The sequence below is a fragment of the Eleutherodactylus coqui genome, chromosome 3, assembly GCF_035609145.1.
Source record: "Eleutherodactylus coqui strain aEleCoq1 chromosome 3, aEleCoq1.hap1, whole genome shotgun sequence".
Classification (NCBI taxonomy): domain Eukaryota; kingdom Metazoa; phylum Chordata; class Amphibia; order Anura; family Eleutherodactylidae; genus Eleutherodactylus; species Eleutherodactylus coqui.
The window spans coordinates 127,430,874-127,450,254 of record NC_089839.1 but is presented as its reverse complement, the minus strand read 5'-3'; the positions used below and the strand labels follow the sequence as shown (position 1 = coordinate 127,450,254).

The 19,381-nt window shown below is 50.2% G+C and overlaps 1 protein-coding gene across 1 annotated transcript in view; it reads right to left on the bottom strand.

Annotated features, from left to right (window-relative positions):
• NOX3 (NADPH oxidase 3) overlaps positions 1–19,381 on the bottom strand; it is a 170,506-nt gene that overhangs the window by 99,099 nt on the left and 52,026 nt on the right. Inside the window, exon 9 of the mRNA XM_066594876.1 lies at positions 7,126–7,271. Within this exon, the coding sequence (XP_066450973.1) occupies positions 7,126–7,271 (146 nt within the window). The remainder of the gene's footprint in view (positions 1–7,125; positions 7,272–19,381) is intronic.

The following is a 19,381-nucleotide window of genomic DNA, read 5'->3' as shown; positions in this document are numbered from 1 at the left end:
TGGACTGACAGCATGGGTGGGTGCCAGGAAGCCACCGGCGGTACATAAATATATCCCATTGCATTGCCCATCACAGCTGAGGTAATGTCATGTTTAATGCAGGTGGGCTTCGGCCCACACTGCATGCCCCAGTCAGACTGGGGTTCTTTAGAAGTGGACACATGCAGTTACAACTCCCTGTGGACCCACAGCATGGATGGCTCCCTGGAACCCACCGGCGGTACATAAATATATCCCATTGCAGTGCCCAACACAGCTGATGTAACGTCAGCTGTAATGCAGGTGGGCTAAAAATTAATTTGATTACACTGTAGGCGAGGGCCCCCAAAAATTGGTGTACCAACAGTACTAATGTACCTGAGAAAAATTGCCCATGCCCAACCAAGAGGGCAGGTGAAACCCATTAATCGCTTTGTTTAATGTGGCTTAATTGGTAACTAGGCCTGGAGGCAGCCCAGTAAAAATAAAAATTGGTTGAGGTGAAAGTTTCAACGCTTTAATGAGCATTGAAACGTATAAAAATTGTTTAGAAAAATTATATGACTGAGCCTTGTGGGCCTAAGAAAAATTGCCCGTTCGGCGTGATTATGTGAGGTTTCAGGAGGACGAGCAAGTGGAGGAGGAGGAATATTATACACAGATTGAGGAAGCAAAAAGGTCCCCGTTTTGGATGGTGATAGAGAACGATGCTTCCATCCGTGGGTGCAGCCTACGTATTGTTTAGGTATCGCTGCTGTCCACTGGTGGAGAAGAGAAGTCTGGGGAAATCCAGGCTTTGTTCATCTTGATGAGTGTAAGCCTGTCGGCACTGTCGGTTGACAGGTGGGTACGCTTATCTGTGATGATTCCCCCAGCCACACTAAACACACTCTCTGACAAGACGCTAGCAGCAGGACAAGCAAGCACCTCCAGGGCATACAGCGCGAGTTCAGGCCACGTGTCCAGCTTTGACACCCAGTAGTTGTAGGGGGCAGAGGCGTCACCGAGGACGGTCGTGCGATCGGCTACGTACTCCCTCACCATCCTTTTGCAGTGCTCCCGCCAACTCAGCCTTGACAGGGGACCGGTGATACAGTCTTGCTGGGGAGCCAGAAAGCTGGCAAAGGCCTTGGATAATGGTCTCCTGCCTGCGCTGTACATGCTGCCTGATCTCTGCGCCTCCCCTGCTACCTGATCTCTGCGCCTCCCCTGCTACCTGGGCCGCGGAAATGCGCCTTCGGCCACTAGCGCTGTCGGATGGGAAGTTTACCTTCAGTTTGTCCACCAGCGCCCTGTGGTATAGCATCATTCTCGAACCCCTTCCCTCTTCGGGAATGAGAGTGGAAAGGTTCTCCTTATACCGTGGGTCGAGCAGTGTGTACACCCAGTAATCCGTAGTGGCCAGAATGCGTGTAACGCGAGGGTCACGAGAAAGGCATCCTAACATGAAGTCAGCCATGTGTGCCAGGGTACCTGTACGCAACACATGCCTGTCCTCACTCGGAAGATCACTTTCAGGATCCTCCTCCTCCTCCTCCTCCTCATGCTCCTCCACCTCCTCCTCCTCCTCCTCCTCCTCCTCCTCCTCCTCTGGCCATACACGCTGAAAGGATGACAGGCAAGCAGCATCTGTCCCCTCAGCAGTGGGCCAAGCTGTCTCTTCCCCCTCCTCCTCATGCTCCTCCCCCTCCTCCTCCTCCTCAACGCGCTGAGATATAGACATGAGGGTGCTCTGACTATCCAGCGACATACTGTCTTCCCCCGCCTCCGTTTCCAAGTGCAAAGCGTCTGCCTTTATGCTTTGCAGGGAACTTCTCAAGAGGCATAGCAGAGGAATGGTGACGCTAATGATTGCAGCATCCCCGCTCAGCATCTGGGTACACTCCTCAAAGTTTCCAAGGACCTGGCAGATGGCTGCCAACCAGGCCCACTCTTCTGTAAAGAATTGAGGAGGCTGACTCCCACTACGCCGCCCATGTTGGAGTTGGTATTCCACTATAGCTCTATGCTGCTCATAGAGCCTGGCCAACATGTGGAGCGTAGAGTTCCACTGTGTGGGCACGTCGCACAGCAGTCGGTGCACTGGCAGATGAAACCGATGTTGCAGGGTCCGCAGGGCGGCAGCGTCCGTCTTGGAGTTGCGGAAATGTGCGCTGACCCGGCGCACCTTTCCGAGCAGGTATGACAAGTGTGGGTAGCTTTTCAGAAAGCGCTGAACCACCAAATTAAAGACATGGGCCAGGCATGGCACGTGCGTGAGGCTGCCGAGCTGCAGAGCCGCCACCAGGTTACGGCCGTTGTCACATACGACCATGCTCGGTTGGAGGCTCAGCGGCGCAAGCCAGCGGTCGGTCTGCTCTGTCAGACCCTGCAGCAGTTAGTGGACCGTCTGACTCTTCTCTCCTAAGCTGAGTAGTTTCAGCACGGCCTGCTGACGCTTGCCCACCGCTGTGCTGCCACGCCGCGCGACACCGACTGCTGGCGACGTGCTGCTGCTGACACATCTTGATTGCGAGACAGAGGTTGCGTAGGAGGAGGAGGAGAAAGCATACACCGCCGCAGATACCACCACCGAGCTGTGGCACGCAATTCGGGGGACGGGTAGGACGTGAGCGGTCCCAGGCTCTGACCCTGTCCCAGCCTCCACTAAATTCACCCAATGTGCCATCAGGGAGATATAGTGGCCCTGCCCGCCTGTGCTTGTCTACGTGTCTGTTGTTAAGTGGACCTTGGCAGTAACCGCGTTGGTGAGGGCGCGTACAATGTTGCGGGAGACGTGGTCGTGCAGGCCTGGGACGGCACATCGGGAAAAGTAGTGGCGACTGGGAACCGAGTAGCGCGGGGCCGCCGCCGCCATCATGCTTTTGAAAGCCTCCGTTTCCACAAGCCTATACGGCAGCATCTCCAGGCTGATCAATTTGGCAATGTGCGGGTGCGTGGCGGCGTACTTGCGCTCGCGCTCAAACAGTGGCGCTAGCGACAACTGGACGCTGCGCTGAGAGACATTGCTGGATGCGGCCGAGGACAGCGGAGGTGAGGGTGTGGGTGCAGGCCAGGAGACGGTAGTGCCTGTGTCTTTAGAGGGGGGTTGGATCTCAGTGGCAGGTTGGGGCACAGGGGGAGAGGCAGTGGTGCAAACCGGAGGCGGTGAACGGCCTTCGTCCCACCTTGTGGGGTGCTTGGCCATCATATGCCTGCGCATGCTGGTGGTGGTGCCTCCCAAGCTGATCTTGGCGCGACAAAGGTTGCACACCACTGTTCGTCGGTCGTCAGGCGTCTCTGTGAAAAACTGCCACACCGTAGAGCACCTTGACCTCTGCAGGGTGGCATGGCGCGAGGGGGCGCTTTGGGAAACAGTTGGTGGATTATTCGGTCTGGCCCTGCCTCTACCCCGGGCCACCGCACTGGCTCGGCCTGTGCCCATACCCTGACTTGGGCCTCCGCGTCCTCGGCCGTGTCCACGTCCTCTAGGCCTCCCCCTACCCCTCAGCATGCTGTATTACCAGTAATGCAGATACAGTACGCTGTAATTAAATGTGCCGCTTATTGGCCTGTGGTTGGAGGCTGACTTCGCTTACGGAACGCCAGGAAATAATTTTGCGCAAGCCTGCTGTAACACTTAGCTGGCTGCGTATGAATTTGGAGAAATACTACACCCAGCACAGACCCAGAACACTGAGGACAGTCACAGGCAGCCCAAATAGATTTTTTTCCCCAAATTTTTTTGCAAAGGCCCACTGCCTATATTCAATCAATATGTCTTCTGTCCCTGCCTAAGCGCTTCTGGCCCTGGAGTATGTCAAAGAACTGCAGTGTGTTGCACTGTGAACTGCAATACAGCGGTGATTTCACAGCCCAGACAGAGCCAGGAAATAATTTTGCGCAAGCCTGCTGTAACACTTAGCTGGCTGCGTATGAATTTGGAGAACTACTACACCCAGCACAGACCCAGAACACTGAGGACAGTCACAGGCAGCCCAAATAGATTTTTTTCCCCAAATTTTTTTGCAAAGGCCCACTGCCTATATTCAATCAATATGTCTTCTGTCCCTGCCTAAGCGATTCTGGCCCTGGAGTATGACAAAGAACTGCAGAGTGTTGCACTGTGAACTGCAATACAGCGGTGATTTCACAGCCCAGACAGAGCCAGGAAATAATTTTGCGCAAGCCTGCTGTAACACTTAGCTGGCTGCGTATGAATTTGGAGAACTACTACACCCAACACAGACCCAGAACACTGAGGACAGTCACAGGCAGCCCAAATAGATTTTTTTCCCAAAATTTTTTTGCAAAGGCCCACTGCCTATGTTCAATCAATATGTCTTCTGTCCCTGCCTAAGCGCTTCTGGCCCTGGAGTATTACTGCAGGGCGCAATGCTCTGCACGGCCGATATACCAAAAAAAAAAAAAGTGCAACACTGCAAAAAGCAGCCTCCACAGTACTGCACACGGTTAGATGTGGCCCTAAGAAGGACCGTTGGGGTTCTTGAAGCCTAAAATACTCCTAACACTCTCCCTATAGCAGCTCCAACAAGATACCACTTTCCCTCCTCTATGTCAGAACGCATCTGTGGCGAGCCGCGGGAGGGGCCGATTTTTATACTCGGGTGACACCTGATCTCGCCAGCCACTCACTGCAGGGGGGTGGTATAGGGCTTGAACGTCGCAGGGGGAAGTTGTAATGCCTTCCCTGTCTTTCAATTGGCCAGAAAAGCGCGCTAACGTCTCAGAGATGAAAGTGAAAGTAACCCGAACATCGCGTGGTACTCGTTACGAGTAGTGAAGTACTCGAAAATCGTGGTGCTCAATTGCGAAATCGCCCTTACCGAGTACGTTCGCTCATCTCTATTATTTATATTTCTGTATGTAGAGTACAAAAAAAAATTACAATCTTTACAACAGTCATATACTCATTAGCCTACTCAATTTACTTATATACTGTTTAGGAGAAGGATAGTTGAAGTCTTTTTTTAATCGAAACATGGCAGTGAATTTTTCCGGTCATTTAGGGGGGTGTTCCGGTTTTTGGAGAATTTTTTTCGTCTTGATTTTTGAAATCAGCATACTCGATTACATAAAACCTGAAATGTGCCTTCCATTCAGACAAAAAAAAGGTCTCCGACACTACAGGCTAATATATATGTTAGAGAGAGAGAGAAATATTGTAGCAGGGTGAAAAGATAAGTCAGGTATGTGTCTGGGAGGTTGCTCAATTCTGTAATGTAGGCCTGGCTCGTCCCAACTCCACTACATGTTTTACACATGAGCCAGGAAACCAGGTGGGGCTCAGGCACCTGGTAGATTTTTAAAGGAGACAGGCTAGGGCGAGAGAGGAGGTGTGTGTGTTTGGAAGCCTCAGACAGATGCAGTAATAAATACTGAAAAGGAAATCTGTCTTCTCAGGAAGATGAGGTGTCACCTCTCCCTGCTACAAGCTGCTGCTGTGGATTTAAAAAGAACATTTAAATTCTTCTGTTTTTCTGGAGTGCCAGTTGCTTATGTTAACATTTTTTTGTCATCTGAATAAACTAAAGATGAACAAAATCTTGCTATTTGCCTGGTATTAAACCCTTAATGTCTACAGTATATATATATATTTACATATCAGGTAGCCAGCTCAAGGTTGACTCAACCTTCCACGATTCCCAGGTCGGTAAAATGAGTACCCAGCTTGCTGGGGGGTAAAAGATGACTGGGGAAGGCAAACCACCCCATACAAACAGTCTGCCAAGGAAATGTCATGATGTGACGTGACCCTAGGAGTTAGTCATGACTCGGTGCTTGCACCAGATTATGTATATATATGTAGATTCTCATCCAGTCGTTCAGTTTCTGCATGCTTTTACACGGTACGATTATCATTCAAAACCCTGTGGGATCATGTACAACTACCAACAATAATCGTCTCATGTAAAAGGGCCTTTAAGGGCCATGCAATGCTCTTCTATGAAATTTGGTATGCAACTTGAAGATATAATGCCTTTGCAGCAAATGTTTCATTTATCCCCGCGAGGAAAAAAAAATTCCCTGCTGCCAACAAAAATGGTTCATTCAGCGAGAGCTAACTGTGATTGGCTGAGCTCCTCAGCCAATCAGAAGCAGCTCTTTCAGTAGGCAGGTATTTTAAATCCCCCGCCTGCTGAAAGAACTGCATTACAGGGCCGGGGACAGTGCAGAGAGGACGCGGCTGAGCCCCGGCAGCTGAAGGAAGGGGAGTATGTTTTTTTTTATTTTCAACACCATTTTTCCTTGTTTTTCATGGAAGGGCTTATATTTAAAGCCCTTCCCTGAAAAACAATTACAGGATACTGGCAGCTGGATCCCCTACCGCAGCTGTCATCTGTGACAGCTGTGGTAGGGAATTCTTTATTCCCTGCAGGGATGAAGAATTCCTTTGCTGCATCTGTCACAGATGTGGCAGGTGCAGCAGGGAATTCTTCTTCCTTACGGGGATGAATTCAGGGGTGCCGGCAGACCATTGCCAAGGCTCCCTTGAAGGCAATGTACGGACCTTCATACACACGTGTTTTTGCACGTACAGGGGTGCGCACATATGTACACACCTATGTACGCACAAAAACACGCTCGTGTGAAGCTACCCTTAAACTGACTATGCAGCATATTTAAGAATATAAGCCAAACTAGAGTTTTCTCCATAGGGAGAAGACACCCATGTACATTCAGTCAGTTCTTGTCCCTCATCAGTGCGAAACAAGCAACAAAATTTCTCTCAGTAACATTGCATGGCTTATAAGTTTCCTCACACCCACCTGGTGCTCTCCACAATGAGAACCAGTACCCCTCCTGACCCACCAAGACTCTCAGCCAGCCAACCAGAACCCTATTCTGCACTGATGAGGAGCAAAAACCTCTGAAGGATTCTAGCTGAACTTATATCCTTAGTCATGTTGCAAGGCTGGACAATGACCTATAGAGATGCTATCTTCTAATAGGTGGCATTGTAGAGGCATTATACCATCTCTCATTTAAATCCTTATGTTGTGCAGTGCAGGCTCTACACTAGGTATATCACATTGTATGAGGTTTTCCGGGGGTGCTTTTTCAATACCAAAAATTATCTTTCTGCTTATACTTTATGTTATAGTACTCAAGTTAGGCAACTTGAGTTAGGCAAAGTGAACTTACCTTATTGTAGCTTCTTATTGGATTTAAGTAGTTTTCATTTGATTGGTTGCCGATGTTTGCTAGTATATTACATAGTTCCCCGGCCTCTACTGACTGACTCATATGGTAGCGTTCTATATTAATAAAATGTGCGATAATGTGGATGGCTGCAATATGAAAATTCCAAAATAAATAAATATACATTAATGTTATTAGACAAAGCTGGTATTGAATGGAGAATGATAGTAAACGTAGAAATGAATATTCTTCTTTATCTACACAACTGCAGAATACTCCTAGCATCAAAACATGGTAAAACATCTGTCTGCATTACTTGAAGGACATGGCTTTCTCCAATACCCGAGATATCTCCCATGGACACTTCTTGTTGACAGTACAACTGGCTTTTCTGTCAGCTCCTGCCACTAGAGTTATGATTTTCCTTGGGATGTCAGGAATGAAAACAGCTCTAAAGTTGATTACTATGTTCAGAAGGAAATGTACTGTTTCACTAAAGGCCCAATTACATGGAGCGATGATCGCTTAAAAATCGCTAAAACGACAGTTTGAGTGACAGCTTTGAACAATCATTTTGCATAAACTATTAGGTGGCTACTCAACTGCTTAATAGCCTATTAGCGTGCAAATGAAGCCTTTAGCTGAATGCAGTTAATAGCCAAAGGGCTCTTATCTTCATTCAGCTCCTTTGTTCTCCAACAGGTTAAATAGCTGAAACAATGCTATCAGCACTACCCGTGGAGAACTCAACGTGCAGTACTGATAAGACCGCACAATGATTTTTAGGCTGGCTTGAATATAATGATCAACCAGCAGTGCACGATAGGCGTGCATTTAGACGCAACGATTATCACTCAAACAATTGCTTTTGAGTGATCATCGCTCCATATAAATGGGCCTTCAGGTTAACATTTTACCATCATTCTTCAGTCAACTCCTTTATGATTCATGAGTGTCTATAAACACACCACAATTTTCAGGAGAGAAAAGGAGATGATAAGACAGTTTATGTTGCAGATGTTTTGTTTCAGCAAAAATTACCACTCAAAGAAACCACCTTACAGCTGCCAATGAATACACTCATTAAAACCACTTTTCATTTTAAAGGCTGGGACTCCCAATGATCATCTGTACAGTGTGCAGAATCTAGCAGCAGATGTTCAATTCTCCTGCAGTGCCACTAGAGAAGCAATGAGGCACTATACTTTGACATTAAAATCAGTGCGTTGTCTCAATAGTGTACACCTTCTTTTATCAGATCTGGCTAATACACTCTTTGTCAAAAAAATCGTTCCCCTAGAAGAAGTTGTCGTTTTGCTGCAAAACTCGGCATGCAGTTCTATCTCAAGTAGATATACAAATGATTAGAATTGTTGAGTGATTAAATGAATGGCCTGGCTCCCTGAGACCCTAAAAAGGCTCAGAGGCTTCTTAGGTGTAGTGACTAGAGATGAGCGAGCACCAAAATGCTCGGGTGCTCGTTACTCGAGACGAACTTTTCGCGATGCTCGAGGGTTCGTTTCGAGTAACGAACCCCATTGAAGTCAATGGGCGACCCGAGCATTTTTGTATTTCGCCGATGCTCGCTAAGGTTTTCATGTGTGAAAATCTGGGCAATTCAAGAAAGTGATGGGAACGACACAGCAACGGATAGGGCAGGCGAGGGGCTACATGTTGGGCTGCATCTCAAGCTCACAGGTCCCACTATTAAGCCACAATACCGGCAAGAGTGCCCCCCCCCCCTCCCAACAACTTTTACTTCTGAAAAGCCCTCATTAGCATGGCATACCTTAGCTAAGCACCACACTACCTCCAACAAAGCACAATCACTGCCTGCATGACACTCCACTGCTACTTCTCCTGGGTTACATGCTGCCCAACCCCCCCCCCCCCCCCGCACGACAGTGTCCACAGCGTACACCAAATTGTCCCTGCCCAGCCTTCAGCTGCCCTCATGCCACGCCACTCTCATGTCTATTTATACGTGCGTCTGCCAGAGGAAAAGCAGGCACACACTGCAGAGGGTTGGCATGGCTAGGCAGCGACCCCCCCCCCCCATAAAAGGGGCGGGGCGATAGTCCACAATGCTGTACAGAAGCAATGAGAAATCCAATCCTGTGCCACCTCCATCTGGAGCTGCACACGTGGGCATAGCAATGGGGAACCTATGTGCCACACACTATTCATTCTGTCAAGGTGTCTGCATGCCCCAGTCAGACCGCGGTTTTTTATAAATAGTCACAGGCAGGTACAACTCCGCAATGGGAATTCCGTGTGCACCCACAGCATGGGTGGCTCCCTGGAACCCACCCGCTGTACATAAATGTATCCCATTGCAGTGCCCATCACAGCTGAGGTAATGTCGTGCTTAATACAGGTGGTCTTCGGCCCACACTGCATGCCCCAGTCTGACTGGGGTTCTTTACAAGTGGACAGATGTAGGTTAAACTCCGTGTGCACCTACAGCATGGGTGGCTCCCTGGAACCCACCGGTGGTACATAAAAATATCCCATTGCATTGCCCACCACAGCTGAGGTAATGTCGTGGTTAATGCAGGTGGGCTTCGGCCCACACTGCATGCCCCAGTCAGACTAGGGTTCTTTACAAGTGGACAGATGTAGTAACAACTCCCTGTGGACCCACAGCATGGGTGGGTGCCAGGAAGCCACCGGCGGTACATAAAAATATCCCATTGCATTGCCCATCACAGCTGAGGTAATGTCGTGCTTAATACAGGTGGGCTTCGGCCCACACTGCATGCCCCAGTCTGACTGGGGTTCTTTACAAGTGGACAGATGTAGGTTAAACTCCGTGTGCACCTACAGCATGGGTGGCTCCCTGGAACCCACCGGCGGTACATAAAAATATCCCATTGCATTGCCCATCACAGCTGAGGTAATGTCGTGCTTAATACAGGTGGGCTTCGGCCCACACTGCATGCCCCAGTCTGACTGGGGTTCTTTACAAGTGGACAGATGTAGGTTAAACTCCGTGTGCACCTACAGCATGGGTGGCTCCCTGGAACCCACCGGTGGTACATAAAAATATCTCATTGCATTGCCCATCACAGCTGAGGTAATGTCGTGGTTAATGCAGGTGGGCTTCGGCCCACACTGCATGCCCCAGTCAGACTGGGGTTCTTTACAAGTGGACAGATGCAGTTACAACTCCGTGTGGACCCACAGCATGGGTGGCTCCCTGGAACCCACCGGCGGTACATAAATATATCCCATTGCAGTGCCCTACTCAGCAGAGCTAACGTCAGATACAATACAGGTGGGCTTCGGCCCACACTGCATGCCCCAGTCAGACTGGTAATATGTACCTTAACAGTAACCTCGTTGGTGGTAATGTGGTGGTGACTGCGGACCTGGTAGCGCGGTTTTATGTAGTTGGTTTTCGGAATGTGGCCAGGATTAAGTGGTCCGGGGCGGGGGGATGGTGGTGGTGCTCTCTTCTTGTGTCGTTAATGGTGAAATTCGTGGACTGCCACCAGATGGACCAATGCAAAGGTATTTGCCAAGAATGTTTTCATTGTTGGAGGAGGAGGGGGATGTTTTGGAGGCACTATGTGTCCTCTACACGTGTCCGTGGTTATATGCACCTTAACAGTAACAGCGTTGGTGGGAAATGGCCTCGCCGCCATCATGTCTTTGTGAAGCCTCTGTTTCCACACCCCAGTGACATACCATTAGCAGCGGTATAGGCAGAGCCCAGAATTATTAACATTTCAGCGGTAGCATTAGGGACAGGCCCCACTAACATATCACTAGCAGCAGTATAGGGGGAGCGCAGTCTTAGTTCCATTTCAGTAATAGTAGCACTCAAGACAGGCCCCAGTAACATTCCCATTGCAGCAGTTTAGGGAGATAACAGTCTCTTTCACATTTCAGTAGCTGCAGTATAGACAAGGCCCCAGTTACATTTATGTAGCTAAAGTGTAGGCCAACCCCACACACCTTTCTGTACCATGAGTGTAGGCGAAGAACATAGAAATTACTATTATTACACTGTAGGTGAGGGCCCAAAAAAATTGGTGTACCAACAGTACTAATGTACCTCAGAAAAAATTGGCCATGCCCAGCCAAGATGGCAGGTGAAACCCATTAATCGCTTTGGTTAATGTGGCTTAAGTGGTAACTAGGCCTGGAGGCAGCCCAGTTTAACGAAAAATTGGTTCAAGTTAAAGTTTCAATGCTTTTAAGAGCATTGAAACGTATAAAAATTGTTTCGAAAAATAATATGAGTGAGCCTTGTGGCCCTAAGAAAAATTGCCCGTTTGGCGTGATTATGTGAGGTTTCAGGAGGAGGAGCAGGAGGAGGAGGATGAATATTATACACAGATTGATGAAGCGAAAAGGTCCCCGTTTTTGATGGGGATACAGAACGATGCTTCCATCCGCGGGTGCAGCCTACCTATTGCTTAGGTATCGCTGCTGTCCGCTGGTGGAGAAGAGAAGTCTGGGGACATCCAGGCTTTGTTCATCTTGATGAGTGTTAGCCTGTCGGCACTGTCGGTTGACAGGCGGGTACGCTTATCTGTGATGATTCCCCCAGCCGCACTAAACACCCTCTCTGACAAGACGCTAGCCGCAGGACAAGCAAGCACCTCCAGGGCATACAGCGCGAGTTCAGGCCACGTGTCCAGCTTCGACACCCAATAGTTGTAGGTGGCAGAGGCGTCACGGAGGACGGTCGTGCGATCTGCTACGTACTCCCTCACCATCCTTTTACAGTGCTCCCGCCGACTCAGCCTTGACTGGGGAGCGGTGACACAGTCTTGGTGGGGAGCCATAAAGCTGTCCAGGGCCTTAAAGAGTGTTGCACTGCCTCTGCTGTACATGCTGCTCGATCTCCGCGCCTCCCCTGCTACCTGGCCCTCGGAACTGCGCCTTCTGCCACTAGCGCTGTCGGATGGGAATTTTACCATCAGCTTGTCCGCCAGGGTCCTGTGGTATAGCAACACTCTCGAACCCCTTTCCTCTTCGGGAATGAGAGTGGAAAGGTTCTCCTTATACCGTGGGTCGAGCAGTGTGTACACCCAGTAATCCGTAGTGGCCAGAATGCGTGCAACGCGAGGGTCACGAGAAAGGCATCCTAACATGAAGTCCGCCATGTGTGCCAGGGTACCTGTACGCAACACATGGCTGTCTTCACTAGGAAGATCACTTTCAGGATCCTCCTCCTCCTCCTCAGGCCATACACGCTGAAAGGATGACAGGCAAGCAGCATGGGTACCGTCAGCAGTGGGCCAAGCTGTCTCTTCCCCCTCCTCCTCATCCTCCTCATGCTCCTCCTCCTCAACGCGCTGAGATATAGACAGGAGGGTGCTCTGACTATCCAGCGACATACTGTCTTCCCCCGCCTCCATTTCCGAGCGCAAAGCATCTGCCTTTATGCTTTGCAGGGAACTTCTCAAGAGGCATAGCAGAGGAATGGTGACGCTAATGATTGCAGCATCGCCGCTCACCACCTGGGTAGACTCCTCAAACTTTCCAAGGACCTGGCAGATGTCTGCCAACCAGGCCCACTCTTCTGAAAAGAATTGAGGAGGCTGACTCCCACTGCGCCGCCCATGTTGGAGTTGGTATTCCACTATAGCTCTACGCTGCTCATAGAGCCTGGCCAACATGTGGAGCGTAGAGTTCCACCGTGTGGGCACGTCGCACAGCAGTCGGTGCACTGGCAGATTAAACTGATGTTGCAGGGTGCGCAGGGTGGCAGCGTCCGTGTGGGACTTGCAGGAATGTGCGCAGAGCCGGCGCACCTTTACGAGCAGGTCTGACAAGCGTGGGTAGCTTTTCAGAAATCGCTGAACCACCAAATTAAAGATGTGGGCCAGGCATGGCACGTGCATGAGGCTGCCGAGCTGCAGAGCCGCCACCAGGTTACGCCCATTGTCACACACGACCATGCACGGTTGGAGGCTCAGCGGCGCAAGCCAACGGTCAGTCTGCTCTGTTAGACCCCGCAGCAGTACGTGGGCCGTGTGCCTCTTATCTCCTAAGCTGAGTAGTTTCAGCACGGCCTGCTGACGCTTGCCCACCGCTGTGCTGCCACGCCGCGCGACACCGACTGCTGGCGACGTGCTGCTGCTGCTGACACATCTTGATTGCGAGACAGAGGTTGCGGAGGAGGAGGAGGAGGGTGCTTTAGTGGAGGAAGCATACACCGCCGCAGATACCAGCACCGAGCTGGGGCCCGCAATTCTGGGGGTGGGTAGGACGTGAGCGGTCCCAGGCTCTGACTCTGTCCCAGCCTGCACTAAATTCACCCAATGTGCCGTCAGGGAGATATAGTGGCCCTGCCCGCCTGTGCTTGTCCACGTGTCCGTTGTTAAGTGGACCTTGGCAGTAACCGCGTTGGTGAGGGCGCGTACAATGTTGCGGGAGACGTGGTCGTGCAGGGCTGGGACGGCACATCGGGAAAAATAGTGGCGACTGGGAACTAAGTATCGCGGGGCCGCCGCCGCCATCATACTTTTGAAGGACTCCGTTTCCACAACCCTATACGGCAGCATCTCCAGGCTGATAAATTTGGTTACGTGCACGTTTAACGCTTGAGCGTGCGGGTGCGTGGCGGCGTACTTGCGCTTGCGCTCAAACACTTGCGCTAGCGACGGCTGGACGCTGCGCTGAGAGACATTGATGGATGGGGCCGAGGACAGCGGAGGTGAGGGTGTGGGTGCAGGCCAGGAGACGGTAGTGCCTGTGTCCTCAGAGCGGGGTTGGATCTCAGTGGCAGGTTGGGGCACAGGGGGAGAGGCAGCGGTGCAAACCGGAGGCGGTGAACGGCCTTCGTCCCACCTTGTGGGGGTGCTTGGCCATCATATGTCTGCGCATGCTGGTGGTGGTGGCTCCCCGGCTGATCTTGGCGCGACAAAGGTTGCACACCACTGTTCGTCGGTCGTCTGCACTCTCAGTGAAAAACTGCCAGACCTTTGAGCACCTCGGCCTCTGCAGGGTGGCATGGCGCGAGGGGGCGCTTTGGGAAACAGTTGGTGGATTATTCGGTCTGGCCCTGCCTCTACCCCTGGCCACCGCACTGCCAATTGCAACCTGCCCTGCTGCTGCCCTTGCCTCCCCCTCTGAAGACCTGTCCTCAGTAGGCGTAGCAAACCAGGTGGGGTCAGTCACCTCATTGTCCTGCTGCTCTTCCTCAGAATCCTCGGTGCGCTCCTCCCTCGGACTTAATGCCCTTACTACTACCTCACTGATAGACAACTGTGTCTCATCGTCATCGGCCTCCTCACCCACTGAAAGGTCTTGAGACAGTTGCCCGAAGTCCCCAGCCTCATCCCCCGGACCCCGGGAACTTTCCAATGGTTGGGCATCAGTCACGATAAACTCCTCTAGTGGGAGAGGAACCACTGCTGCCCAATCTGGGCAGGGGCCCGAGAACAGTTCCTGGGAGTCTGCCCGCTCCTCAGAATGTCTCATTTTCATGGAGTGAGGAGGCTGGGAGGAAGGAGGAGCAGCAGCCAGAGGATTCTGAGTTGCAGCAGTGGACGGCGCAGAACTCTGGGTGGACGATAGGTTGCTGGAAGCACTTTCTGCCATCCACGACAGGACCTGCTCACACTGCTCATTTTCTAATAAAGGTCTACCGCGTGGACCCATTAAATGTGCTATGAATGTGGGGACACCAGAAACGTGCCTCTCTCCTAATCCCGCAGCAGTCGGCTGCGATACACCTGGATCAGGAGCTCGGCCTGTGCCCACACCCGGACTAGGGCCTCCACGTCCTCTAGGCCTACCCCTACCCCTCAGCATGCTGTATTACCAGGAATGCAGAAACACAACGCTGTAATTAAATGTGCCGCTAATTGGCCTGTGGTTGGAGGCTGAGTTCGCTTACGGAACGCCAGGAAATAATTTGTCGCAAGCCTGCTGTAACACTTAGCTGGCTGTGTATTTATTTGGAGAACTACTACCCCCAGCAGACACCGACCCAGAACACTGAGCACAGTGACAGGCAGGCCAAATAGATTTTTTTCCAATATTTTTTTGAAAAGGACCACTGCGTATATTTAATCTATAATATGTCTTCTGGCCCTGCCTACACAATTCTGTCCCTGGAGTGTGTCACGGAACTGCAGTGCTGCACTGTTATTAACTGCAACAGAGCGGTGATTTCAGAGCCAGGAAATAATTTGGCGCAAGCCTGCTGTAACACTTAGCTGTCTGCGTATGATTTTGGAGAACTACTACCCCCAGCAGACACGGACCCAGAACACTGAGCACAGTGACAGGCAGGCCAAATAGATTTTTTTCCAATATTTTTTTGAAAAGGACCACTGCGTATATTCAATCTATAATATATGTCTTCTGGCCCTGCCTACACAATTCTGTCCCTGGAGTGTGTCACGGAACTGCAGTGTTGCACTGTTATTAACTGCAACAGACCGGTGATTTCAGAGCCAGGAAATAATTTGGCGCAAGCCTGCTGTAACACTTAGCTGGCTGCGTATGATTTTGGAGAACTACTACCCCCAGCAGACACGGACCCAGAACACTGAGCACAGTGACAGGCAGGCCAAATAGATTTTTTTCCAATATTTTTTTGAAAAGGACCACTGCGTATATTCAATCAATAATATATGTCTTCTGTCCCTGCCTACACACTTCTGTCCCTGGAGTATTACTGCAGGGCGCAATGCCCTGCACGGCCGATATACCAAAAAAAAAAATGTGCAACACTGCTAAAAGCAGCCTCCACACTACTGCACACGGTTAGATGTGGCCCTAAGAAGGACCGTTGGGGTTCTTGAAGCCTACACTAACTCCTAACACTCTCCCTATAGCAGCTCCGGCACCAGCAGCACTGTCCCTCAGCTATGTCACAACGCATCTGAGGCGAGCCGCGGGAGGGGCCGATTTTTATACTTGGGTGACACCTGATCTCCCCAGCCACTCACTGCAGGGGGGTGGTATAGGGCTTGAACGTCGCAGGGGGAAGTTGTAATGCCTTCCCTGTCTTTCAATTGGTCAGAAAAGCGCGCTAACGTCTCAGACATGAAAGTGAAAGTAACCCGAACATCGCGTGGTACTCGTTACGAGTAACGAGCATCCCGAACACGCTAATACTCGAATGAGTATCAAGCTCGGACGAGTACGTTCGCTCATCTCTAGTCTGAAGTAATGTGACAAACATTTAATGATCATAAAACCAACATCCAGCTCCAAGGAAAGAGATAAAAATGTAAAAAAGCCTGTATTAAAGCCAAGCATTGACATATCACTTGGACTGAACCTGAGATATTTTAATGGAGCCTATATGGATTTAATAAAGGCTTTTTTTACATTTTTATCTCATTCCTTGCATATGGATGTTTGTTCTATAGATGTTGCTGATTCCACAATATACTTTTCATGCTCCAGAGAGAAGAAGGGAAGTATTCAAGTAAGCTGGTTCTTTTAAATTGTCAAATATTTAAAGAAGCTGCAAACAAATTACAAGTTATTATTACCTATCCATAGAACAGTGGATAACTTGCAGATCGGTGGGGGTCTTACCACTGATACCCCCACCGATCACAAGAATGAAACTCCCGTGTCCCACTCTGCCTGTCACTGCAGGGTTTGCTTCCTGCCCCGCAGTAATGTCAGTGTGAATGGAGCTCTGGTCAAGCATTCTTTTTAATGGGGCTGGCGAAAATACCCAAGCGAGTGCTGCTCGAGTATCTCCACAGTCCCACTGAAAGTGAATGGAGCGCTTGCACAACTAGCCCTCCATTCAATCTCCACTTAACTGTGAGAGATGCAGCAACGAGATCCCTACCAATCAGCAAGTTATCCCCCAATATGTGAATAGGGAATAACCTGTAATTGTGGTACAACTCCTTTAATAATGCAGTTTAGAAAGTGTTCACAAAAAAATAAAACTTTAAACTAATTTTAAATTAACCTATGAAGATAATATATACAAACTGTTTGTGACCATAGGAGATTCTAACGTCCATAAAGAAAACAATGGCCCAAAGAAATTAGCACACTTCCAGATGAATACTTTTGCTGCAGTCTAGCATCACTCTTAACTTAACTCCTTAACGACCAGCCCATAGTGTTTTTACGTCCTCCCGAAGTGGGCTTTATTCTCTGAGGACGTAAAAACATGTGTCCTGCAGAGAATAAAGCCCCTCAGGCTCTGGACGTGACAGCTCCATGCAAAAGAGTAAATAAAAGTACAAAAAAAGTTAAAGATTCAGCTGCCCTGATGGATCGGATCCACCGGGGCAGCTGAAATTACTCACCCGGGTTCGGCACGCTGCTCCCCGCTCTCCCGATGCTCCGGGCCCCATAGCCGTCCTTCTGCGCATGCGCGCCAGGCGGCATTACGTCAGCCGCATGCGCAGAAGGCCCGGTGGTGCGGGAAATTTAAAATCTCCTGGCTCCCGGCTCCTGTAGGTAGCCGGGAGGCAGGAGATGTCAGTGATCGCGGAAAACTGCAAAAAAGTTTTAAAAAAGTAAAGTTTCACCTCCCCTCATGGATCGGATCCATGAGGGAATGTGAAAATACTCACCCCGCTTTCTCCATGTCCTCCGGCCGGTTTCCGGACCCTCCGCTGGCTTCTGCTATGTGCCGATGTGGCGCGCATGCGCAGAAGGCCGGCGAGCCCGGCAAATTCAAAATCTCCCTGCACCCGGCTGTCACAGATACCCCCCCCCCCCCCCCCGGCATTGCGATCGCAAAAAAGTAAATAAAAGTGCCCAAAAAGTTAAAGGTTCACCTGCCCTGATGGATCGGATCCATCAGGGCAGCTGAAAATTCTCACCTGGCTTGTCGGCGGTGTCCCCCGGAGATCTGGTCCTCCCTCCCGGAGCCGCCGCCGGCCTTCTGCGCATGCGCCCCAGACGATGATGTCACGCGCAGAAGCCCGGGAGCCCCCGGCAAATTCAAAATCTCCTGGCTCCTGATCACGAAAAAGTTTAAAAAGTTTTTAAAAAGTGCTAGTTTCACCTCCCCTCATGGATCGGATCCGTGAGGGGAGGTGAAAATACTCACGGGTCCGCCGATGTCCCCGGTGTTCTGCGATGATTGACATCGGGCGCGTGCACAGAGGGTCTCGAGCCCCGGGAAATTCCAAATCCCTCTGCTCCTGGCTGCCATGGGTAGCCAAGAGCAGCAATAAAAAAGACTTCGGCAGCATCCAGGGTGCAAATTGATATCCAAAGTTTTATTCCCCCATCACAGAAAAACAGGCAACAATTCGGCCATGTTGGCCTTTGTCAAGCCAAGAGCAGAGAGATGTCACTGGGGACATGATCACTGTCATCCAATGGATGACAGTGATCATGTAAAGTTAAAAAAAAAGTGTAAAAAAGTAAAAAAAAAAAGTTTTAAAAAGTTTTAAAAAAAGTTTAAAAAGCGTACGTTTCATCTCCCCTCACGGATCATATCCATAAGGGAGGATGAGAGTACGTACATAAGGCCCCCAGATTTATCCGCGGACCTTACCCCAGCTTTTGCGCACACGCCCGTCGCCAAAATGGCGGACGCATGCGCAAAAGCTGTGGATTGATAGGATAATTGAAATTCTCCCTGCTCCTGGCTACAAAACTGAGCCAAGAGCCTGGAGATTTCACGGGGAGCTGTGGTGAGCGGTTCCTGATCACGTGTTCGCCGTTATACAATGGATAATGGCGATCACGTAAAAGTTTTAAAACAAAAATTGAAGTTTCATCTCCCCTCACCGATGCGATCGGTGAGAGGAGATGAAACTTTTTACCGGAGGCCTCCGTATTAGCACCCCAACGCGATCCTCATCTGTGAACTTACCTGGATTCTGCATAAGTGACCGCCGGCAAAATACCGGACACATGCGCAGGAGTCGGGGAGCCCAGGAAACTTAAAATCTCCTTGCTCTCGGCAACCAACGGTCGCTGAGAGCCTGGAGCAGTGACGGGTGGCGTCGTTGAGCGGTCCCTGGTCACGTAATAAAAAAGTAGCGCTCTAACATAGGTCGGTCTCACATGACTGGATAGGAATTACGGATTCCGCATGCGTCTGATCCGCGCTTATACGCAGATCAATCGCATTTGATTACACAATTCCGTTCACATTAGCGGGTCAGAATTGTGTAATCCACTCGCAGAAAACAGAACGCAGCAGGCTCTATTTTACCGCGGATATCCGCAACATAGAGCCCATTGTGCTCCATGGTCGTGGATATACCTGCTGCCCATACGCAACTATGTTGTGTACGGGCTGCGGGTACCCGCGTCATCGCTAAGTGACAGTGCGGGAAATACAAAAAAA